General features: G+C 37.2%; 1 protein-coding gene across 6 annotated transcripts in view; it reads left to right on the top strand.

Annotated features, from left to right (window-relative positions):
* The window catches only part of LOC131065140 (protein HAPLESS 2), a 296,194-nt gene that overhangs the window by 502 nt on the left and 269,092 nt on the right, over positions 1-26,600 (top strand). For all 6 annotated transcript variants that reach the window (XR_009111380.2, XR_009111379.2, XM_057999571.2 and 3 more), the window contains exon 2: positions 11,229-11,372. Coding sequence is in view for 4 of the 6 variants with exons in the window: in XM_057999571.2 (XP_057855554.2) it covers positions 11,229-11,372 (144 nt within the window). In the remaining 2 variants the exon portion in view is untranslated. The remainder of the gene's footprint in view (positions 1-11,228; positions 11,373-26,600) is intronic.

The following is a 26,600-nucleotide window of genomic DNA, read 5'->3' as shown; positions in this document are numbered from 1 at the left end:
AGGAACAATGATATATAAATTTCAATTTTCTAATCTTTATCTTCCAATTTTATGAAAATATAAGGCTCTTCATACATTAATGTTTATAATTTGTAAGGCTTTCCACTATGCTTCTGGGATAATTATTAAATTCTAATGGCAAACAGCCATTCATCCTTAGCATTTGCATCCTCCTACTATCCTTGATAGTTGGCTTCCTTGAACTAAGTTATTTCGGTTTATTCTCGAGCTTTGGTGACGAGGCCAAAAACAAGGGGTACAACATTTCAACTATGTATAAAGTGAATGGGAAGAAATCATTTTCAATGCTTCCACAAGGAGAGTCTCATATGACAAATCAGTGTTCACAACAAACTTTTCCGTTGACCTATATTAGGGTTTTGAGTCTAGGGTAGGTGTAAGTCCTTTATTGGCTATATTACTAGCATATATAAGGGGAATGGAAATAAATTCCTTTAAAGGTTTCTTTAAGGAGGTCTTATATAGTAAATTGGTGTTTGGCTTGGTTGTGACTAAGAATACCAACTTTACCTTTGACCTTTATCCAGTATTCATATCGTTGAAGTTGCAATATTTGTACTTTGTTGTTGATGCCATGTTTGTGCCTAACATTAACTTCAAAATCGTACATCTTGTGTCCATTGTGATTTACTCTTTAAGGTGAGTGATGGAAGGAATACTAGTGGGAATTGAATACCTAACAGGTTTTGTATTTTTGAGTTGGTATGTGAACTTTGATTGATGGATGCTTAGCATGACAATTTACATGATGGGCACTCACATGGATTTCAAGCTTGATTCTTCATCCCATTATCATCCATCTCAAAAGATTGATGTGCTCTATACTGTCTCAAATAGGTGTTTTGGAATTTTAGAAACAAATCAAGTCGAAAAAGAAAATTGCTTTGGAAATAGTCTTCATAATGAACATATATGGAATGGAGCAAACTTCAAGGGTATTCAATAATGGGGAGAAGAAGATTTATCACACATCTAGCATGGAGTTAAAGCCGGATAATCTTCCTTTACTCTTTATCCTTTTCAATAATGGAGTATATTTAAAGAGAGACATAATCTTGAGGAAATACATCACAAAGTTCATTTTCATTCCCAAAATAAGAATGGAAGCATGGTAAAATCAACCACAAAGCCCCTTGAACCAAAGCTGAGTTGTGGTAGTATTTTTCTTCAGCTGTCTGTGGGGTCAGCCTTACATTGGAGAAAGTGGATGTTACTTTTATTAGAGGTTTAAATAGCACGGTTTTGATATCATGACTTCATCTAGATCTTGCCTCTAGTAGACCATGTGCATATGACATCTTGTGGCATTTGTACACTAAAGCTAAAATTGGTCAAGGTGGAATATAATTTGAAAAACAAACTAAGGGGGCTATTGAGATTGTTAAACATTGTAATGTCCCCACTTTGAAATAAAATTTAATGGTAAACAATAATAATAATATTAAAATGCAAAAGAACAAAAATTAAATAGAAATAAAAATATAAAAGAATATAATTAAAATTTAATTAAGTTAATGAATGGTCAAAAGACATGGAATGAAAAGTTGTGACTCCCTCAAACATGAGATATAAAAGGGAGGAGAGAACCTCATTTGAGAGGGGGGATAATATGGGAAGGAGAACTGCAGATCAGATTTAAATAAGAAGTGCAGATCTGATTGTGAAACGTTGTGTCCCTTTCAAAGGGCAGAAATAATGAAGAGTTGCACTCTTTCAAAGGGTGCTAATGGTGAAATGGTGTGTCTCTTGCCAAAGGGCATACATGATGAAGAGATATGACCTCTCTCTCACATTGAGAAATATAAAGGAAAGGAATCAAAAGCCTCCAGTGACATCACCATCAATCAGATCAGATCAAAACTGTTATTAAGTTACAGGCAGTAACATCCTTGTTCTTGGTGGTATGCATGGGGATGTGTTTGTATATGTATGCTTAATATATGAAGCTTGATAATGTTCTTATGCAGAATTTAATAGTAATATTAATATAAACTGCAATATGTATGACAGTCATACTTTATCTTTATACATCTTTATATAAAATACACGAGAAGTTAGTATACTCATAGTATAGTCCTTAGTCTTCTGCTAATGCCTATGTAAGGATTGGTATGATTGTGTGGGGAAAGGTGATCTAAATCCTCACAAGTGAGGCAATTTCAAGATGAGTAAGGACATGTATTTCCAATGCCTTGAGGGAGTCTTGTTGTGGCCTAATCACACATCACCCCATCCCAGATGGGGAACCCCCTACTTTTTAGGCCCTCTTGATCGTTTGGTTTTGGTTTTTGGTGGCAATCTCGTCAGTCTCTTTTCTTTGCGAGTGTTTGGGGGTCATTTGGTTAGGTCTTCTTTTCGTTTGAGTGAATTTGGTGAGGTCTAGGGCTCGTTTTGTCAGTTTTAGGGTTTTTGCCTTTGGTCCTATATTTTAGGGGTTTCTGTTAGGGTTTTCGAAAAACTGAGTGTAGAACTGGAATTAGGACCCTTTGAGGAACCTCCCAATAAAATTTGAGCGAAATTAGAGCAACTTTCTATTTTTTAGAAAGTTCCATATTTTAAGGGATTTTACTGCATCCTGGAATGTCTTCATTTGGCCGAAAATCAAACTTACTATTTTTAGTATTTTCTATTTTTAGTAAGTTTCTATTTATAGTAAGTCATCCGATGTCCTGTTTTGGGGTTTAACACTGACATTTTGAAAAGTTTCTTTTTTTGGAAAGTGTGTTTTTGACAGGACCATTCAGGCAGGCAATGAAGATTGAACATTCACGACTATTTCTAAATCCGGAAGGTTTGAAAGGCAGTTAGAGTGAGCAAAAATGTGGCTAAGTGTTGGCATCCAGTCTTGAAGTGGAAAGCTCAAAAAAAAAAATTCACCTAAGTCTGGAAGGAGCAAGATGAAATTCCATCTCTAGGTCAAAATTGTAGTGGTCATGGAATTCAAGGAAAATGATGAAATCCTCCTCCAAGTCGAAATAGTGCCCAAGCCACAGCTCTGGCACCAAAACAAGAGGTGCATGAAAATATGTTGAAGTGAAGAAATCCTTGCCAGGTGAAGATTAGCACCCCAGACTGAGGATAGGCGCCAAAATGAGGATGCCTTGGAAAATTGAAAAAGGTGTAATTTCCTTGCCTATGTGGAATTAGCACCCAAGATGGGCCAAGGGCGCTAAAGAAGACTTGCCATGGAGAATTTGGAAAGTGTAGAATTCCATGACCAATGGAGAAATGCGCCTAGGGGAAAGAGTTGGGCGCCGAAGTTAAAGGTCCATGGAAACTCCAACGAAGACAAACTTCCCTCACCAATGCAAAATTCCGCCCTAGAAAGGAATAGGGCGCCAAAACCACTACACTATGGAAACTCCTCAAAAAAGTGAATTCCTTGCCTTAGATAAAAACGTGCCCATGATGGTGGAAAGGCGCTAGGAGGGAGGAGTCATAGAGAAGACAAATATTAATGAATTCCTTGCTTCAGGCAAATTTGTGCCCTAGCACTATGGAGGGCGCCAATTGAAGGGAGCTAGGGAAAGTTTGGAAAGATCAAAATTCCATGCCTTGTGAAGTATAGCCCCCAAGAAAAAGAACAAGGGCGCCAAACATGATGTGCCATGGATAAGTCCAAAATGCCAAGTTCCTTGATAAAGTGTATCTAGCGCCTAGGTGACAGAGGTAGCCGCTAAAGTTGAATCTCCATGGAAATGAAGAAAGTTCAAATTTCCTTGTTTAATGGAGAATAGCGCCTAGGATTGATGTAAGGCGTCAAAATGGTGAAGGTAAGGAAAATCAAAGAAATGAAGAAATTCCTTTACAAAGTGAATTCCATGCCTAGGATTGAAAATTCAGAAAATCTTCTAAGGTATGGAAATTTGAGGGGTCAAGGATGGAGGAAAAGCAGAAATCCCCTCGGGATAAATTTTAAAATTCCCATTTTAAGGCACCGAATCTTATTAGAATTTGAAAATTTCTGTAGATTTGGAATTGTGAGAGATTTCTCTCTCCATTGGACCTGGGTCCTAAATTTTAGGAAGATCCCTAAAAAATAGGAGATGGTGGAAAAGCGTGGAGAATCTTGAAGAATAGTCAAGCCAAGGAGATGAATTAGGCGAATCTTGAAGAATATTCCAATTTCCCTCCAAAATTTGAAAAAATGGAAAGTAAGGAGTTGGCGAAAGAATATTCTAAGAAAGACATGCAACTCAATGCCATAAAGGAAGGTTCCATTTGTATGGCGCAGTGATTGGGAAATTATGATGCACAATTAATGAAACTACCAAATTGGAGACCTCCCAACTTAGCAGCACGATTGGAGAAATTCTATATAAGCGTGAAGATGCATTTCATTTCTCACGTGCAGGATTTAAGAAAGAAGAGTTGGAGAAGTGAAGAAAGTCATACTTAAAGAGTTTTTCATCATTTTCAAGGAGCTTTTCCAGGATGACAGAATCAAGCAAGGCGGCTACTATCACCAGGCAAGCACAAATAAAAGCAGAAATGAAGGGCTTTCTTCCAGATTCCAAGATTGCTTCCAGGTAGAAGGAGATCAACGATACAAATCGAGGAACATTCAACTTGGCTGCATTCAAGATCAAGATGTTTGGGATAGTAGGGCATAATCCCTCTCCTATAGTTGTCAAGTTTGTCAAGAGCGGAATCGTTGCGGCAGCTGGTTTTCCTCCTGTAATCCAGTGTCCGAACTTGATTCTTGAATGTGCAAAGCATTACAATCCAGAGTGGAAGACAATTTCAACGTCAGATGGCAGGCTGCTGGCAACATTGACTCCAGAATCAATCGGTGAAGCCTTTAGAATTCCTTCAAACCGTTCCATGACATACAGGACCATAAATGGAGCTAAGGCAGTTTATGAAGCGGGTCCTTGCAGATGTGCAGATATGATCAATAAACAGTGGTTGCTTGGCTGCATATCTCCAAAATGCCTAAGGTTCTCATCATCTTTGAATTCAAACAGGAATATGTGGACCTGATAAAGATGATAAGTAGGATAGTGGGATGTTAACATACTGTGAATTTTGAACCATGGATGTTCTTTTACATCGGCGAAATCATGAATGCTAATGGGTTAGTGGATTGGGCCAGGTTGATCAGCCACTACTTGCACGAACAACCGAGAGATTTGAAAGAAAGGAAATCCCAATCCTTCTTCATGAGCTCCTACGTGATTTATATGCTTGCAAGAAGGGGAGGCTTCAATGGTTTGTCGGCAAAAGGAATCATGGGTTGTGGACCGACACATCTGAAAGTGCATGAGTGTTATCCTCAGTTGCATCTTCATAATACTAATTCTTACAAGCTAGTGAATGCCCTCACTATGTACTTGACAAGACTTATGCAGAATGAATTGCACACAAGGTTGTCACCATAGGCTAGGGCCATGGTTCAGAAATATGGTGCCACGTTTTTGCAATTTTTGAAATTCACCTATATCAGGACGCAGGGATTCTTATTCCAGTCATACAAATTGCCAAGGTATCCATCCGACAAGTTGGTACTGCTTGAACTCATGAGACAATTAACAACCTATGATCAACTACAAAAGAAGTAGAAGCAGTCCATTGAATTCCCGGTTGTCCTAGGTGATTACGTGGAGGTGTGCCTGAGTTTGGAGGCAGCTAAGAAAGCAGCAGAGGAGTTGGCATTCTATCGCATGGCATTTTACACATCTAGAGCTCAATATGATCCTTTTCACCAAATCAGAAAGGCTGCTGGAGTGAAATTTAATGCATAAGTTTCACCTAGAAGACTACTGGGCAAGTGCCAAGGATGATCTTGAAGTCCAGAAGAAAATGTATTCCAGACTGCCCCTTGACACCATCAGGATAGGTGAGAAAATGCAAGTGCCGGATCAAGTGAAGGAAGATTCGGACTTGCTGCAACCAGAATTTGAAAGGGTGAAAGATCAACCCATTAAAATGCCAGACTGGTTGGAACCTGAAATTGACGATCTCGACATCTTGGCCAGACTTGTTTTAAAGTTTACCAGACAGTGGGTTGAAAGGCATATCAAAAGGTCGAAGGAAGGAAATGTCCACTCGAATTTTCAGTTGATGGGAAGTCTAGATTCTCATAGCGAAGCAACTGAAGGATCTTCACAAGCTCAGGAAGAAGGAGAAGTTCGACTTGATAGAGGGAAAAGTGCTCCAAAAAGGCCGAGGATGGCAAGGAAGAAGGATGTCCAACAGGAAGCCCAACAAAAAGCCCAACAGGAAGTCCATCAAGAAATTCATCAAGAAGTTCAGCAGGAAATGCAACAAGAAGAATCACTGCAAAAGAGAGCAAGGCTAGAAGGGATGCAATCACCGACTAGTTATTCCAGTGTGCAGGAGGTAAAAATGTTTTCACAAGAAAATCCAATAAATCCACCTCCAGGCAATATCCTTGACAATGCTCTAGCACAAGATATTCTTAGCGTCAGTGCTTCAAATAGACCACATCAGTCAGGAAGTCAGAGACAGGTAATTCCTCTTCATCAAGAAGAAACTCGTCAGGATAGTTTCGTGGAAGCCATCCTTGGCGAGATGGAGGAAATATCATGGGAGCAAGAGCAGATGGAAATTCACAATCACTCCATTCTCGCCCCTGATTGGTTGATGGACAGATTAGGAAGGGAGCCGAAAAAAGAAACTGATCTGGTGCAGGAGTTAGAAGAGTTGTTGAAAAGAATGGATCAGCTAGCAGAGAAGAAGGCTCCCCCAGAAATTCTCCAAGGTTGTGAGGGATGAATTTGGATCCCGAACCTTGCATATAGCTGAGCCTGCAGCAGATAAAGACAGGAATAAAATTAGGCCGGAAGATTATGTAATCAGACAAGTTGACCTTGGGTACGCTTCCATCGGACAGGGAATTGAAGACTTCAAAGGATCTTCCTTGGCCATGAGGGAAAAGATGCAGAACACAAAAGCAAAATGTAAAAGGTTGAAGGAAGAAAATAGGGCATTATGTGAATATATCATAAGTCTCAAGCGGCCACTCAGGGAAGCAAATGCATCTTTCGTTTCTCCTTCCTCCCTCCCTAAGGAAGTCGTTGATGACATCGAGGTAATCAAAGTAATGGCACGGAGTTCTAGGGAATTGGTGGAAGATGTCTTTACTGTAGTTAGAAAGTTCATTGAAGATTTGACTCAACTTCATACCAAATTTGTGGCCCTTCTAAACAGATTGGAGATAGCGGAAGGTTTGTGGGAAGATGTCCACATTTATCAGGACTTATCCATTCCGCGACTTAGGGCTCTAATGAAGATTCCGAAGCAAACATTGATTGATGGAAAAGTAGTCCAAGAGAATGAAATTTATGACTTTTCCCGATTGTTCTGCGCCGTTTGCTCAGGAAAGAATACCTTTGAAAAGTTCAGCATGGAGTCTTTAACTTTGAAAGACTCAATTAGAAGGGTGTAGGAGGAAGTGATCAATGTGATCGAAGCACTGTTCACAAAGAGGTTCAATGAGGATGGAGTAACAGTAAACTCCTTGAAATCCTAGTTACATGAGTTCTTCTTCGTGGGTTCCTTTTCTAAGGAACATTTTCAGAATGTTCCTCATTTTCCAACACCATGAAGAAGGTGCAGGAAATGATTGTGGAATGGGAAAACTTCTTCTCCAGGTGCGAGGAAGAAATCACCTTGATGGAGTTTGACATTGAAAGTGTGCCAAGTGTCTCCGTAGGAGAGCTGGAAGCCGTCATCGGTAAAACTTTGCGCATGCAATTAATGAACAGGGTAATGGTCGTCCATTCTTGGACGAGAATCTTTTGACTGAGTAGTGGCGACACATTTACTGCTGGGATATTTTGACTTAGTGGCGACCCTGTCAATGCATCTTGAATGCATGAGGAATCTTTTTGCATGCAGCCGTCATCTTAATGATTTTATGACAGATTCCTTTTGCATGTAGCTGTCGCATGAAGAATGATGGGCATTTATGTTTGCATGGGGAATATTTATGGTATTTTGGGTAAATTTGATGTAATGGGGTGCATTTAATGCACAAATGGATGCCATTTTTGGGCTTATTGAATTAATTATATGGGCATGATGGGTTTTAATTGCTGATTCCCACCTTGTTGCATCTTGAGTGGAGAATCTCTTGTTAATGATTTGTAGCTTTGGTCGGACTACTCCTATCGATGAAATCAAGTGCATAAGTGGCTTATCGGCCTTGAGCATTTGATTACTATCTTTTCTTTGTATTTCACTATGATTATTGATTATCATAATACATGATTAATAATAGTAAGATAACTATCATGTATATATATATTTAATATTGTACATGTATATTATATATACATATATACATGATTGAAATATAACCATTGTTAATCTTGCTAATGATGTAAATCTGTTATTCATACTATTTAATAATAATAATCACGCTGACAATACTTATCGCATTGTTGATAATAATTCATACATCGATATTGAGTATCGATATCCATACTAATGATATCGATATCATACTATTCTATCAATGATAGCATACTATGATACCGATATCATTAGTAATGCCTTGATGTAACTACGGTTCGATAATGTGTATCGAACTCAATTATATTGCAATGTGTATCGAACTTAATTATATCACAATGTGTATCGATGTTAGTCATCGATAATAAACAGCTGATAACAATTCGTGGACATGTCTACGTAGAGGCATGTCTCTACGCGGACTATGTTCGTGTAGAGACATGTCCCTACGGAGACATGTCTCCACGCTGTTGTATATATAAAACCGATTCAATATGACTTGGGAGGTACCGTAATCAATAAGTGCCGAACAAGTTACAGCAAAATATATATTTTGGAATCGTTGGATTAAGCATACATCAGCAACATTATATATACCATTCTGATCTGCATTACAATCTCTTTATATTGTTTACTTCTCCATATCATCAATATTGATATTATAATTTCTGCAAATTGACATATATATATATATATATATATATGTTAATATTCAAGAAGAAATTATAAAGACTTTGTGATCAATATCTTATATAGAAAAATTAAAATACCATAACTTCTAAATCTGATCAAACCTTAACATCTTTTACGGTGAAACCCTAATTAGGGTTTGCATGTTTTCATGGCCCAAGGCCTATATAAAGGGGTGACCCCCCCTCATTTGCAAGGGAGGAGAGGTTGTTGCTAAGAGTTTTTGAAGAAAATACTTAATACATTGTTCTATTGTTGGTGTGTTCTTGTGTCGTTTTGAAGCTCGCATGATCTCACTCTCTTCGTATAGATTAGATTTGCTTTCATGTTGTTAGATGAACTGGATTTGATAGGGTTGCCTGTTGCAAAGTCCGTGCTCATACTTTCCGTGTGCAGCTGATTGTTGCATACTGTGCAAAGTTAGCCTGAGCCTCCGTTATATGTGTATGCTTAACTTCGATTATTAGTGGAGATTGTTTGATTTGATGGTTTCCATTAGTCATTTGAAAATCCTTAACACATCCTCTGAAGATTGCACCGCCTTCGTGTAGTTGTGCTTTGCTGGCGAAGCGAAGCGTGGTTGGATTTCACATAAGTAATCCCATCTCCTTGTTCGTAGGATTAGATTAGTCTTAGCCTAGTTTTCTAAACCCTTCACTCATTTATTTTCCGTATATTTCAAACCCCAAAAATTCAAAAAATAGAGCTTTCATTGCAAATCATTCGCGTAGAAATCCTTGAACCCACAAGTTTGTTAAGATCTTCTGTGAGCATACGTAAGGCCCCTTGGGTTAACAACAAACCCATCAACTGAGTCACATCCACGCGCAAAAGGAACCTTGCAATTAGCCATTTGATCTTTCTTTGCAATCTAAGCATACGGTCTAATTATAAACAAGAGAGAGTGAAGTGACAATTGGAAACTTTATTCTGTGTTCGGCGTAGTCCTTAAAAACACGTCAACAAGTCCCAAGATGGGTACGAACATGCATTCCCAATGCCTTGAGCAAGCCTGCTTGTAGATGGTCTCTAAGCGCCCTAGCACAATAATTTTCCCTCCTCAGTTTGGGTTAGAGAAGTAACAGGGATAAGACCTTGATATATAGGATTTTCAAATTGTATTATTAAAAAGTAAATGCCTGCTAATCTAAACATTTAAATTGAGATGTTATAATATTTAATGATGCATTCAATAATATAGATTAATTGTTAATAAACAGCCTACCTCCAAGTACAAGCTTAGTGACTTGTAGAAGTCTATCATTCACATGCTTAAGCTTCATAATGAAATTAATTAACTAGAACTAAAAAATAATTAATATTTGTAGAGATTTGTTCAATCATGTTGACTGAAATTATGTGATTGTCTACTATGTATTGATCTCTTCTTCACTTTGTACCTCATGCTATTTAAGGATCCATTATTTGCATTCTTATCATTCATTCTAATGATGGATCACAAAGTGTGACTTCAAATGTTGATTCTCTAATTTCCTATCACGATTTCTAAGAATCCTGATCTTTAATATTATGGGTTGTGGAAGTTTGAAGTTTTCAGAAATTAGAAGTTTTTGGTTGATATCTGCTCAATTTCTTTTATTACATTAAATACCTAGATTGAAACCATAACTATTGGTTTGTGGTTCAACTCAAGTTAATTTACTGATTTTTCCATTTAGACTTTTCTCTATCTTCATATTACATCTAAATTCTGTGGTAATAGTGATAATACAGATGAGAATTCATTCTTGGCATCTTCTTTTAATTTTTTCAATGTAAAAAAGAAGGGAATTTTCGTATGGAAAAAGGCAACATCATTTTCATTCTACAAAGTCCTTTGTTCTCTTGATATGTAGCTTACACATAAGATTGATTGGATAGATAACTTGTGAATCACTCTTTTCCCAACATACCAGATTGCCACTTAGTTGGCTTGGGCATTAGTTTTGAGTTGTTTTTCTAATCCACAAGGTTCAATGATTCCTACATGCATAGCAACCACTTAGTGTATACTGCATACTTATGTATTTTGACCCAAGAAAAAATTCATTCATTTGGTAATATCCTCTTCTTTTCCCACTTTTACATTTATATTTGTTAGAAATGGGGATTACATTTCAATGGAGGATAGTATGTTATGAATCGCATTGTAAGTAGCACTGATAATTGCTGATAGTGATAAATTGATGCATGTACTCATTTCATTCTCCATTGCACAGTGTGCTATTGAACCATCTAATGTTGTCCAATTCTGACAGAGAGGTGATGCAGATTCTGTTGATGTGCTACTTGAGAAGGCAGAAGATACTTTGACTGGTAAAGTAAGAGTTTTTGATGAGCCGCCCAAAATAAGAGTGTCTAAATCCCCAGCATTTGCACTCTATGCACTACATTATCTAAAGGTAAAGAAAATTATCTTTAAAGATGCTATGTGGAATGCTGGTTCCTCTTCATTCAAAATCTATACTTTTTCCATAATAGCAGTTAAATATGAAATTGATGATCTGTTCATTAAAATAGTTTGGCATGCATCATGTTTTGATGAAGTCTTAGTTAGAAAAGTTACACCTGTTTGACATCCAATAACAGAGGAACAGTTGTGAGAATCCTAAGGAAAATGACAGTCTTCTTTTGGCGAAGAGTGCCAGTTATTTGCTACAAGAACACATTTAATTATTTGTAAATGTACAGTCAATATTTATTAGAAGTACACATTGATCCATTGTAACTTATAGTAGGAAAGATAGTTCATTCTAAGGACTACATACTTTCAAAATAAGTGCAAGGATTGGATTCAAAAATTAAAAACAATATTGAAGATAGAACATTGGACATGGCTATGAAATCTCTATATATTTTATTAGCATCAAGTCTAAATGGTCTCTAACAAGATATGCACGACATTCAAATATTAAAAACACTATTGTAGGAATGGACACGGGAAAGATTATTTCCTATAGGTGAACGAGATTTGTTAGAGATAAAGTGAACCATGAAAATTTTGTACCTTGTGGTTATTCAATCTTAAGTTACCTTGCCAAAAGAAAATATTAAGATGTTAGATGAATAATTAGAAATTTCATCAATTTTATGTCAACTTAACATTTGGGATTTAAATTTAATTTGTTCTTCAGTAGCTCTTTTGCCACATTTACTGACTCAGTCTTTTTTAATCTGATTATAATTGTAATATGTTCTGCCAACTAGTTACATTCAATTTCTAGGTTGCTGACAATCTTTTCCAAGTTTCTATCACTCCCCTAAGATTAGCAGTTGTTGCTTGCTTGTTGAAATTCAAACAAGATGACAATTTCATCTAAAAGATAAGAAAAGAGAGAAGGGACTGCTGAAAATATAAATCTTGTGATAATTGCTTGTTTAATTGAATCCAGTTAGACCATAAGTACTCTAGACTCTGTTTTAGCCTGAAATTAGGATAGGACCAAAGCCCTGTTGTGATCAAGTTGGTGTGTTAGACTTTGTTTTTAAGTATTAAGTCTGCAATCGAAATCATATTTATCTCCTCTTCCTGATTCCTGATGATGAATCACTGAGTGTGATACAAAATGTCGATGCAAAAAATATACACAACTGAAGCAAAAAGTACTTACAATCAAGTTGTTATATTTTTGGATTAGCTCTGCGATCCAAGAGCAGTTCCTTTGCAGCTTTAGGGGATAGATCAATTCACTTTCTAAAGTAAATCAGAAAACAAAAAAGTCGTATTATATTATGGTATATTCCCAAGATGAACTTGAAGGGAAGACTGGTAAGAGTGTGTTGGTAGTTGATCAATTTCTGCATCATTTGAAAATTAATCTACTTTAAAATGCAACATTCCATTGTTTAAGATCATGCTAGTAGTCGCCACATATTTTAGAAGTTTTATTTCAAATTTCAGGACTACTAAATATTTTCATTCCAGTTATCACATCATGTGAAAGTTGTTAAGTTCTTTCAAAATTCTGTGATCAAAATAGAAGAGATGGAGATATGATCTGAAAGTTGTATTTTATCTGCTATAGCGTGTTTTAAAGATGCACCACACTTATCAATTTCTGTGTGTGCATCCTCCTCAATGTAAGCATGCTATATAAGTGGATGAGGGGTTACGTAGTGAAGAGATATGTCTTCCCACGTGGGAAGACACATCTCTTCCCTACGTACCTCTCACCACAGTATATAAACTAGTCACCGTTTACTTACCGGATCGGAAGGAGTGCGACTTGTTTGAGAATCGCTTTACCACCCGATACCATGAACGGTGTAACCGTTGGTCAAATGCGATAAGTTAACTTTGGTTTTATTTATCATTAGTTAACGTTAACATATTAGTATATGTAATCAAATATATATATATATATATATCGGAAGCATGAAATAGTACGACCGACGTTACAAAATTAACACTCCCTCTTAACTAGGGAGGACACATTTCATGTTAGAGAAAACATCACAATTCATCCATTGATTGTGAAGAGAGGAGATATCACCCCAGTGATATTCAAAGATATGGTTCAACAATGAATATCAAGTCTCATGATACTCACCGTAACTCATAGTTATCAAGTAAGGTATGTTCACTGGCATCAAGTCACATGATGCCTACCATACTAATAATGATTTCATGGCATATCCACGAATATTATGTTCATAATATTCACCATGAAGATCTCTCATAATTATGGTTTATTTAATGATATCAACCAACATATACCTACCATAATGTCTCAGAGATATATATACTATCATGACATGTCCACAGATATCAAGTCACATGATATCCATCAAGATAGTTAAATTGATAATTGTAAAATCGTCACCTTACAATATCAATTTGAAACAAGTGTTCATTATTGAAAAGTTGTCACCCTTCAATAATGTTCATAGAAGGCCCATGCAGTCATGGAGTCACACACATGACAAATAAAAGAGTTTACACACTAAACATCTTTAAATATATTAGTATATCAGAATAAATGAGACTCTATCTCAAAATTAAATAACATTTTCAACCATACCAAGTTTATCTCTAAAGTGTTCAATCTTCATCCTGGAGAGAGGCTTGGTAAGAATGTCTGCAATCTGATCACCTATACTAATCAGTCGGATCACATTCCTTTCCACCATATCTCGAACATAGTGATAAGGAATCTCAATGTGTTTAGACCTGTCATGAAATACTGGATTCATTGAAAGCTTGATGCAACTTTGATTGTCACAGCAGATGACAGTAGGATTTAAGGGCTGACCAAACTTTCCTAAAAGCAATTTCCGGAGCCATACAACTTCTCTTGCTCCCATGGAGGCTGCAATGTATTCAGCTTTTGTAGAACTCTGAGCAACTGAAGACTGTTTTCTACATATCCATGAGATCATTCTTGATCCTAAACTGAAGCAACATCCTGATGTGCTTTTCCTGTCAACTATGCTTCCAGCCCAATCAGAATCAGTGAATCCATGTAGGTCAAGTTCTACATGTTTATATTTCAATCCAAAACCAATAGTTCCTCGAAGATATCTCAGAATATGCTTTGCAGCAACAAGATGTATTTCTCTGGGTTCACACTAGAACTGACTTAGTGCATTTACAACATCACATATATTAGGTCTTGTGTTTACCAAATACATCAGAGATCCAATAATCTGTCTGTAGAGTGTAGGATCTGCAAACTCAGATCCTGCAGCTGTTTCCTTTAGCTTGTGCAGACTTGTCTCCATAGGTGTGGTCATGGATCTACAATCCAACATTCTAAATCTCTTGAGTATATCAATGGTGTATTTTCCTTGATTAAGGATTATACCATCTACCTGTTGCCAAACTTCCAATCCAAGGAAGTAGTGAAGAATTCCTAAATCTTTCATATCAAACTCAGAGGCTAATTCTTTCTTACATCGAGAAATACAATTATCCTCTCCTGTGATTAGTAGATCATCAACATAAAGAATAAAAATTAATAATTCACCATTGATTACCTTGTAGTAGAGATTTGGATCTGCTTCATTCTTGAAAAAACCTAATTCCAAGAGATAGTGATCAATTCTTTGATACCATGCTCTGGGGGCCTGTTCCAGTCCATAAAGAGCTTTCTTTAATCTGCAGACATGTGATTCAGCCTTATGAATCACAAAACCTTTAGGTTGCTCCAAATAAACTTCTTCTTCAATCTTACCATTTAGAAAAGCAGTCTTGACATCCATTTGATGGACTTTCCATCCTTTAGATGCTGCAATAGCCAAAACTGCTCGGACAGAAGTGTATCTGGCAACAGGAGCAAATGTCTCTTCATAGTCAATACCTTCTTTCTGTGAGAAACCTCTGGCAACAAACCTTGCTTTGTGCTTCTCAATGCTGCCATCTGCTGCATGTTTGATTTTGAAGAGCCATTTAGAAGATACCACAAATTTGCTTTTAGGTCTAGGCACAATATCCCAGACATCATTTTTCAGAATTGACTGATACTCTTCTGACATAGCATCTTTCCAAACTTGATGCTTGAGCGCATCTCCAACACAGGAAGGTTCTGCATCAATGATCTCACTCATCAAGGCAGTATAACTGGAAAATAGGTTAGGTCTCTTACTTTCTCTGAAGGTCCCCTTTGGAGCAGCATAATTTTTCAGCTTCTTGAAGCATCTTTTTAGCCCAAAGTGGTCTCTTCCTAGTTTCGGGATAATTTTCTTCTAAAGGTAAGCCTTGAACTTCATGCTCAGCATCTTCAGGGGTCTCCCTCTGAATCTCAGGGGTGGAATCCTCATCCAAGCTTGTAGGAGGATCTTGGTGTTCTAATTCATTGGAGCTTTTGGACCTCCTGAATGCTATGTCTTCCTCAAAGATGACATCTCTGCTTAGTTCAATTTGTCTTTGACTAGGTATGTATATTCTGTAAGCTTTAGAGGTTTCACTGTACCCAACAAATACTCCTTTCTTTCCAGAAGGTTCTAACTTTGACCTCTTTTCTTTGGGGACATGAATATAGACTGGACACCCAAAGATCCGGAAATGACTTATGTCAGGTTTGTTGCCAGTAAAGGCTTCTTCAGGGGATTTATTGTCAAGAAGAGAATGAGGACATCTATTTTGAATGTAGATAGCTGTCCTAGATGCTTCAGCCCAAAATGAGGTTTCTATATTTTGGTCAAATAACATAGCCCTAGCAGCTTCTACTATAGCCCTATTCTTTCTTTCAGCTACCCCATTTTGTTGTGGGTTATAAGGTACAGTTAACTCCCTCTTAATCTCAACATTTATACAATAATCTTTAAACATATCAGAAGTGTATTCCCCCCCCATTGTCTGTTCTTAAGGTTATGATTTTCTTACCTGTCATATTTTCTGCAAGAGCTTTGAATTCCTTAAATTTAGAAAGGATTTCTTCAGACTCTTTGTACCTCAAAAAATATATCCAGGTCTTCCTAGAATAATTATCTAAAAATATTACATAATATAAAAATCTCCCTAATGAGGGTACAGACATGGGTCCACATAAATCAGGATGAACTAATTCTAATACATTTTTGGATTTACTGTTGCTATAATTAAAAGACCCTTTAGTATTCTTTCCCAAGGCACACCCTTTGCAAGGTCCTTCAGATTTTTGACGTAGCTTGGTTAAGCCGATCACCATCTTCTCTATCTTAGGTAGGGCATGGAAATGAAGGTGCCCTAATCTTCTGTGCCAAAGTTCATTCAAATCTGGAGTCTCATGAATCAAGGCTAGAGGTGGAGTGGTGCAAAGTCTGTAGAGGCTCCCTTGTCTTACTCCAATGGTGTGGGATTTCTTGATGGTGGAGTTCTTTGGCCAAGCAAGTACCTTTCCTTCCATAAAGGTTAATTTGTAACCCTTATCTTCAAGTGCAAAAATTGAGACAAGGTTTCTCTTTATACCAGGTACAAATAGAACTCCTGTCAGCTGTAGGGATGTGCCTGACTTTAGGTTGATATTGCAGGTTCCTATTCCCATAACTGGATAATTTGAGTCATCACCAATTGTCACTTCTTCATTTGAACTTTCCACAAGTGTATCTAGGTGCTCACGAAATCCAGTGATGTGTCGAGATGCTCCGTTGTCAATCACCCATGTGTTGAAACTGGAGGTGACTTGACTAGAGAGGGCTGAGTAGAAGATTAGCTTCTCAGAATTACTCCCTTTCTTGATTTCTGCCATTGAAGCTTGTTGTTTGATCCTATCTGCATACTTCATTGCATAGTGCTCATATTGGTCACATCTGAAACATTGTACTTCAGAAATGTCTCTCTTCTTCTTTGAAGACCTCTTCCCATTTGAGCTATTGTCCCTCTTTCTCTTAAAGTTCTTCTTCTTTCCTTTCTTGTGGGAATTAGAGTTTAGAACTTGAATGTCTTCATTACCATTGTTTTGTTTTATTCCTCTTGTGACAAGCCGAGATTCCTCTTGAATGCAATCGGTTTTCAATCTATCAAACTTAGGAAATTTAGAACGAGCACTGATTCCTTTAATGAACGATTCCCATGAGGTAGGAAGTCCATTTAGGGCCATCATAGCAAGTTCTTTGTTGTCTACTAGATGTCCAATAGTGGATAGTTGATCCCTAAGCTCAGTGATCCTCAAGAAATAGGATGTAACTGTTTCTCCTTTATTCATCTTTATATGGTGTAGTTGATTCTTTAGGGTGAGAACCATGCTAGTGTTGTTGATTTCATAAATGTCAGCTAGTGCTTTGAACATCTAAAAGGCCGTCTCATATTTAGAAATGACTGGTACAATGTGGTCTCTTATTGAATCCACAATTATCTTAAGGGCCTTCTCATTGTCCTTGCTCCATTGAATTTTCTCTGTATCATCAGAGGGTTCAGGAATTTCACTTTTGACATGGGAGTCAATTTTATTTTCTTTCAAACAAGCATGATCCTGAATTTCCAAGATACAAAATTTGATGCTCCATCTAATCTATCTTCAAATCTAACTCCGGTTACCATTAGGATTATGGGAATGTGATCTTAGCAAGAGCCTGGTGAAAGTTTATGAGATCGTTACAGAATTTTAATATGATCTTCCTTAACTTCGCTCTGATACCATGTTAAGTTCTTTCAAAATTCTGTGATCAAAATAGAAGAGATGGAGATATGATCTGAAAGTTGTATTTTATCTGCTATAGCGTGTTTTAAAGATGCACCACACTTATCAATTTCGGTGTGTGCATCCTCCTCAATGTAAGCATGCTATATAAGTGGATGAGGGGTTATGTAGTGAAGAGATATGTCTTCCCACGTGGGAAGACACATCTCTTCCTTACCTACCTCTCACCACAGTACATAAACTAGTCACCGTTTACTTACCCGATCGGAAGGAGTGCGACTTGTTTGAGAATCGCTTTACCACCCGATACCATGAACGGTGTAACCGTTGGTCAAACACGATAAGTTAACTTTGGTTTTATTTATCATTAGTTAACGTTAACATATTAGTATATGTAATCAAATATATATATATGGGAAGCATGAAATAGTACGACCGACGTTACAAAATTAACAAAAGTCATGGAACTTTAAGAGTTTTCCACAAGAAAATATGGTCACGAGATTCTACTTTCATCATACAGTTTAGAATTGTAGAATTCACTCTAAACCTTGGATTCTTTTCAGTCAGGTTATACTATTTGTATTATTTGTTTCTATAATTCTCTATGAATTTTTGGTAAATGGCAAGTCTATGTATAAAAGAGCGGAGAAAAAATATTCTAATGGCTTAGTTCTTTGTACAAAAAAGGCTTGACATTTACAAAGTAAACCAAAAGAAACCATTTACATCTTTATCCTTTGACAAAAAAGTAAACATTAGACTATTTACTGGCTAAAAACTGAAAAATGGAATAGTATAGAAGCATAAGCACAAGATTTTCCATTGGAACAAAATTAGCCCTATCCAATTGTTTTTTAATTAGATGCAACACTAAGAGTCTAGTATTTTTTCCTAGGAGACAAGCTCACCACCACCACAGTCTCCTTATCTATAACGGATGACATCATGGATTCCCAAGGCAAAACAATGATTATCTCCTTTGGTATTCTTGATCTCTTGATCTACTTTCATGTATATATTGGATTGCTTCACCTAAAAGAGGGGCAAAGTAGTTTTGTAGAAAATCATATCTTTGCACATAATACTAATTGTAGAGGTGTGATTTGGAACTAGTGTTTCACCAAGTAGGATAAGACCACTAATTAACCAAATTAGCCAATACATTGAAAGAGGGGTGAACCTAATAGATCTAGCCTCAATCCAAATAAGGAAAGGGCTGAAATTCTGATTAGATTCACTGGTTAGGGTTTGGTTCCCTCTTTCTAAATTAAAATGGTTTTTAAATTGTGAAATTAGGATAAAATTAGGGATTATTGATGTAATTTGACAGAAACAACAAGCTACAAATGTCCCATGGAGCCACCAACTGAGATCTAGGAAAAATAAGATGTTTAGAACCTATTTCCAAAAGTTTGGCTTGATTTTTCGGGACTAGGTAGCAAAAGATCTGCCCTGGTCCTCCAAATTTTGCTCTGTCGAAAGCTGACTTGTTTGTCACAGTTGACTCAACTGAAATCCCCAAGTACAACTCTTGAACTTGTTTCCTTCACACAGAAAGAGAAGGAGAGACGTGTTGTGACGTTTTCACACATCGCTCCATTGCAAATGGGGACCCCCACTTTTTCGCTTTCTAGGTTAGTTGTCTTAAGCTTGGTTGTTGGTAGTTTTAGTCTTTTGCTATTAGCCTTTTCCGTGAGGAAGTGTAGTTTCTTAGGTGGCCAGGAAGTGATCAGGTTCTCTCTCTTTAGGGTGTGGTTGAGTCAATTAGCTCTCAAAACTTAGGCAATGAATGATTTGTGATGATCATTCCATTTGATTGTCATCATTTGCCTGCAAAATCAGAGATCAAGTGCTGAGTTTGAATATGGAGAATTGTCAAAGGAGAATGGAATTCTTGAAAGGAAGATTGGTTAAGGCCTAAACAATTATGGAATGGCTTAAAACAAGGTAATTGGATGAGCGAAATTAAACATTTGATGTCACTCCCTTTGACCCCTTGAAAGTCCGACCAGCTCTCACTCACTTCCTTTTCCCTATGAAATCCACGAACTTCCTTTGCCTACAAAAAAACCGACCTGCTCATAGGCACTTCCTTTGACCCCCTAAAAGCTTGATCAACGTGATGAGATCTTTATACTCAGCAAGATGAACTTTGAGCGAGGAGATAGTGATGATTGGGATAAGGCAAATCTTTTTGCAATTAATGGGAATGCCTTGAACCAACTAATTGATTTAGAGAAACTGACATCTTATGAGCATTTCCTTTGCCCTCCTAAATCCCTGACCTACCTCATGAGCATTTCCTTTGCCCTCCTAAATACTAGACCTACCTCATGAGCACTTCCTTTGCCTAATGAAAACCCCAAACTTCTTTGGAGACTTCCAGTGAACACTTAAATGCTCTTTCATGCTGTTAGGAAATGAATGATTTTATAGATCAGGCATATCATGCAAGTGATCAAATGATGAAAAGGGTGCAAGGGAGAAAGGAAGAAAGAGGTCACTTCCTTTGCCCTATGAAATCCATGAACTTCCCTTGCCACTTGAAAAGTCCGACTTGCTCATGTTGATTGTCAATGGGTGTAGAAAAACCCGAACTTCCTGAGAGGTTACTTCCCAAATCCATGGTAGTAGTAGGTCTTAGACCTGAAACCAATGCAAATCAGGCATGTCTCAGACCTGAAACTTGTCAAATCAGACACGAAAGTAGCAAAATCAGATGTGGATCAAAACTAAGAATATCATTTCCCCAGTAAAATCAGACATTTCTTGATCTAAGTAATGGTTTGAAGGCTAGATTTAGGATAGTGAGAAGTATTTTATCTGTATTGTTCTTGACTTGTATCCATACTCTTTTCAAGTTGAAGCTGGCAGAGCATATGAAAAGGAAAGATGAAGGCTCATCGACTCGCCTACAACATCAAGATCACACCATTCGAGACTTCAGCATGTGAAGGAGGGTCAAAGACATTGCAACACTCTAAGTCTCAAAGCTCATGCAAGACAGCGGATAGGATAACTTCCATCACAAAGAAAGACATTGTAAAGCAAGTATAGGGCGTAACATCAAAGGAAGTCAACACATATACTTCATTTTTTTAACATTACACTTCAAGCTAAGGAGGTATATGCAACATGAGGATGTCAGCTTGCTTCATGAAGAGAGAGATTTCATCACATAGAAGTGTTCCAAGTTCCAGGAAGCACAAGATTCACAAGAGAAAGCATGAGAGTGCATGTGCTAGAGGAAGAGAATCTTAAATTATCTTGAATTTCCTCCGGAAATCCAAGAATCATTGCCAGTATAGCAAGAGTAATCTAAGATGGAAGCTCCAGGGCGAAGGTGATCCAGTTAGGAAGATGATGCAATTTGGGAGTATCTCCCACCATCATACCATTCTTCACTGTAGGCGCTTGGATAATGTTGAGTATTAAGAGATATGCCTGATTCATTTACAACTTGTAATGAGTTACAATGGGTTAGCTAATGTGGTGCCTAGTCATCACTTATTTAATCAAATCATTCTAAGTTGAGGCGTCCAGGTTCAATGCACCTGACTCATTCGACGAGGCGTATAACAACCACATGTGGGCACAAAGTTCGATGTACCTACCCTCATCATCTGCTGGTGAATAATTCAATGAAGGACATGTGTCCTATTCAATGTAATTTTGTCATTGGTCAAGCATTAAATGCTTTGTAATGGGTGTAACAAACCCTAATTAGGGTTTTCTATCTTGCAATCTTGGCCATTTATGTGGATTCAATTTGAAATTTTGAGCCACTCAATTGTAATGAGAGCACTATATAAGGCTCTACTTCTTCATTTGTAAGGGTTAATAGTTAATAGTTCAAGAGTATTTCAATAGTAGATAGTTAGAGTAGACTAGGAGGAGAAGGCAAAAATTGTTGCCAAGTTTGTAAATAAACATCCTTTTCATTGAAGATATGGTGCAATGTGTTGTTTCTTGTACATAATTGCATGGTTTCTTGTTGGATCCTCATGTTAGATGGATGAAAAAACTTTGTGCATGATCAATGGTGAAATTCGTACATCCATACTACTAACACTTTGCTGATTGTAAAGTATCTTGCGTAGTCAACTGGATCCATCTTAGCCAAGCTTAACCTCAATTGCTACTTATTCATTGATATGCATTGTTTTGATGGTGTCTATGCTCATGGTAGTGATTTGAACATCATACGCTTACCTTAGGAGATTGCACTAAACTGTGTGAAGTTGTTGCTTTGCATGGAAAAGCAAAGTCTAGTTGAGTTTCATCAAAGATTGTCTATCGCTTTTACATTCTTAGGATTAGATTAGCTCTCTCAACCCTTTATTCTCTTGCTATTTTCCAAGTCAAGTAATTTTCCACATTCCAGCAATATACAAGCATTCAAGATTCAATGTAAGTCCCCTCGTGATTCCAACAATTTGACATCAAACACATCGAGTCTATCCAAGAGCATGTCAAGACCTGACATTTGGAACCTTGGAGTCACGTCATATGATCACGAAGATTAGCATAAGAAGATTTTATTCAAGAGAGGATAGAATACATAGTATTTTATTCTATGTTGCATAGTGCATAAAAAACACATCAAGAAGATGTTATGGATAGGGCTTTGCCTAAGGCAAACCCCGGTTAGAAATTAACCTTAATTGAAATAGAAATTGAACTTGAATTCGTGATGAACCCCTGCTGGTTCAACTCTTCAACCTGCTGTAATTTGTAGATCTTTGTAATTTTTAATTATTAAGATGGTCTTTCAGAAATAGACAGAAGTTGCAGAAGAGGGTTTCTTTAATTTGCAACACATATTGAATAATACATGAATTTCATCAACTGGAACAATGAATTGGAGAATTTAGAAGCATACCCGTAGGTCCTTAGCCAATTTATTGAAAAGAAAGAATAGATCAGCAACTTACAAAGTTTTGATTTTTATTTTGGAACAGTTCAGATCTGCTCTTATTTAAATACTAAGACACCCAAACAGTGGAAGATGGTGCCAATAAATGAGCAAGCTGTGTGTTTGGGAAAAGAAGCCTCCAAACCACAGAAGAATCATCAACAAAACAGTAAATAGGAAAACCCCACAACAAATCTGCCTTGTAAGAAGCCAAATCTGCCCCAATTCAATTCAATTCAATCTGACTTTTGAATGAAGCCAACCAAGCTGCAACAATTCGATTGCTCTTTCACAATCTCAAAGCTACTGAATTCCGAAGAATGCACGCTCTCCAAACAGGTCCAAACCCTAGCCGCCATAGCCAAGTGCACACAAGAAAATGTCAAATGCTCAATATCAAGAATGAGGTTTAATTTCCATCTTGGCTGCCTAAATACCCAAAAAGTACGATGTTTGGCAATTAGGGTTTTAAAAATCATAACTTGCTTTTAGGGTTCCCAACTTAACCCTAAAAGCAACGTCTAACTTAGGAGATTAATTTCTCACTTAAATAAATTTAAGTGATGCACTTTGTGATTTTATATTAATATTTCATTAAAATATTAATTGCCTGTGGGACCACTTAAAAATTCATATCTCCCTCATTATTGCTCGGAAATTGAATCTGTCAGAAGTTGGGGCCATAGTTCGCCACACCAATGAAAATAGGACCATGTCTATTTTTAGCAGTTTTTCCCTAAAAATTAGGAAATCCTCATATAATGTCAGAAACTGATGAAACGAAGACCAGAATTGAACTCAACACTAAACTAGAACAAATAGACAAGCCACTCCTCAAGATACCGCATTACTGACCCCCTTATCCATACCCTGTTAGCCTACAAGGGTCCAAAAATAGTCTAACTCCTCGAACTCTGATGCTCACGAAAATGGGGACATTACAGAATTGAATTGTAAAAGCTTGCCTTTTGAGGGCAAGACTAAAATGCTTAAATGTTGATGATTACATCTTCAGTAGGTGATGCATTGTTCTTAAGATAAGTCCTCCACGTGTTGATGCAATATCATGATAAATAACATAAAATCCATCATGAAATCATAGATAAAACATAATGTGAAGATGTCTTGATGTAGTTTGCTTCTCCTTGAATCAGATCTGCTCTTGATGAAGATGCATTGCTCTTGAATTGATGATATTGTTAGCATAAGATTAGATAATTGAATTGAATTGAGAAGGATGCCCTATATAGGAATTTCATAATTAAAATTACCATTAGGCTGACTTCGATTTGATATATTTTCGCACGGAGAGGGGTTTGAATTAAATAGGACCACCAAATTATCCTCTCGAAATTTGAGGAAAAAAGTGCGGGACCATAGCGAATCCCAGCACCTTGGTCCTATCAACTTTTCTTCTAAATTTCTAGGGATGCAAGATAACGAGGATCTAATGCCAAATCCAACTCGGGGGCTCAAACCATAATGCATAGGTATGCAAAATATGCTTTGAGAGTTGAAATTAGGGCAAGATTAAGGATAAATCATGATGAAATGATAAAGGGCACACCTAGAATTAAGGGCCCAAATAAGAGTGTGATGATGTAATAAAGTGGAATAAGACCCATAATATTGAATTAAATATTAATTAATTACAAGAAAGGTTATATAATGCATAGAGGAAAGATAAATACTAAAATAGGCGCTAGGAGAGTGTGAAACTGGATCCACTAATAAATGTGTACAATTTATGACACTACATTTAGCCCCCACTTTAGTGGAATATGGTCTTATGGTCATACTCTTAGTAAAATAGAAATGAAGAGAGAGAATTTGAGAGCAAGACAAACTAGGGATAGGATAATATTGAGGGATGGCTAAGCCCCCAAGCATAGGATCCTATCAATCCATGCAAGTAACCTTCAAATATAAACCAAAGCAAACAATGTTAGCACTAAAATGCAAAGTTACAAGTCAACTAGTTCAAGAGACCTTGATAACAAAAATGTCTCAATCGCTAATATCATTCTTGGCATGCTATTGCAAGAGCACAAGTGGACTTATAGAAAGAACAAGGATGTACATGTAATGGACACCCCCTGTTCGGTACTAAATTTATGTCCTTTTTACTTAGTGTAATTTTGTCAAACAGTTGGCTTGCAAGCTGACTACTGGATTTTTTGGTTCTTGATTTGCAATAGGATAAATTGGATAAACTGATATATTATTGTAAAGCTTTCAAAGTTTATTCAATATAAAAACAACCGGACATATCAAATACCAAAAACAAGAAGATTAACGCTGATGGTATTTATTTAATTCCAACTTCAAGCATACAAATCAGATCTGAAGAACATTACAGACCATATGATAATAAACAAATTCAAACCTGGACTCCACAAGTATAGAACCTGCTGAAACACTGTTCACACATTGTAGCTGCACTATTCACGGCACTGTAGCATTTTTACTATTCACGTGGCACTGTAGCAAAACGCTATTCACGCGGCACTGTAGCAAATCACTATTCACGCGTTACTGTAGCAAAACACTATTCACGCGGTATTGTAGCAAAAACACTATTCACGCGGTACTGTAGCAAAATCACTATCTTCAAATCTGCACTTTCAAACCCTTGTAAAAACTTCATGCGAGAGCACCAGATGAAGCCCAATGTGTTTCCTGAATGAAAACATCATTAATCCTCCTGACTGTGTCTTTCAACAGCCAAGAGAATGCTAGCAAAGAGGGATTCCGTCCTCCAAGCCCAATAATCAGATCTCTACGAAATCCAACAGCATAACATTAATCTCATCCCAGCATGCCCCAAAAGAGAGCTCTCAACCTCCATTTATATCTTCTTCCTGGATGCAAAACACTTCATTTCCTAAATGTGGGATAATACATTTTAGAATAAAATATCATTTCCCACAATGTACACATTAAAGGGAACTTTTAATATTTTAAACATTACTTTATATTCCCAACCTTATAATATAACGATAAAGTTAAATATTTAATTTAACTTTACACTTTATCGTTAAATATTAAAACATTGTTGATAATCCCTTTAAATCATTGTCACCTTCAAACATTTTTACTGATAATTATGGCAACCAGGGAAACACTAAAAATTTCAAGTCACTGCTTGGGGACTAACTTACTATAAATAGTAAGTGTCTAGAAACCCTGTCAGAGCAGCACCGATTGGCCTGAAACTGAAAACACCTAGGCCAAAACACCTCAGGATCCCACCAATGTCCTTGTTAGCCTTCGGGACCATGTCAGAATAGGCTAACGACACCCCATATCATGTTGTGCTAAAAAGGGGACATTACAGTCCGCCCCCCTTGAAATTGCTTGTCCTCAAGCAAATTCGGTCCTGAATGTTGCAATACCTGCTCATTCTCCCATGTAGCATCCTCATCTGGTAGGTCTCTCCATTTCACCAAGTATTCCTTAACGATTCTGTTCCTGAGTGTCCTTTCCTTGACATCCAGAATAGCTTCGGGTACTAACACAAGCTTCCCCTCCTCATCCAAAGGGGGTAAATCTGCAGAAGGCACTACACTCTGACCAATGGCTTTCTTAAGCCTAGACACATGAAACACATTGTGCACCCGACTGCCCTCTGGAAGCTCAAGCTCATAGGCGAC

The sequence above is a fragment of the Cryptomeria japonica genome, chromosome 5, assembly GCF_030272615.1.
Source record: "Cryptomeria japonica chromosome 5, Sugi_1.0, whole genome shotgun sequence".
NCBI classification, from domain to species: Eukaryota; Viridiplantae; Streptophyta; class Pinopsida; order Cupressales; family Cupressaceae; genus Cryptomeria; species Cryptomeria japonica.
Note: the sequence above shows the minus strand (reverse complement) of the source record. Positions and strands in the feature narration are given on the sequence as shown.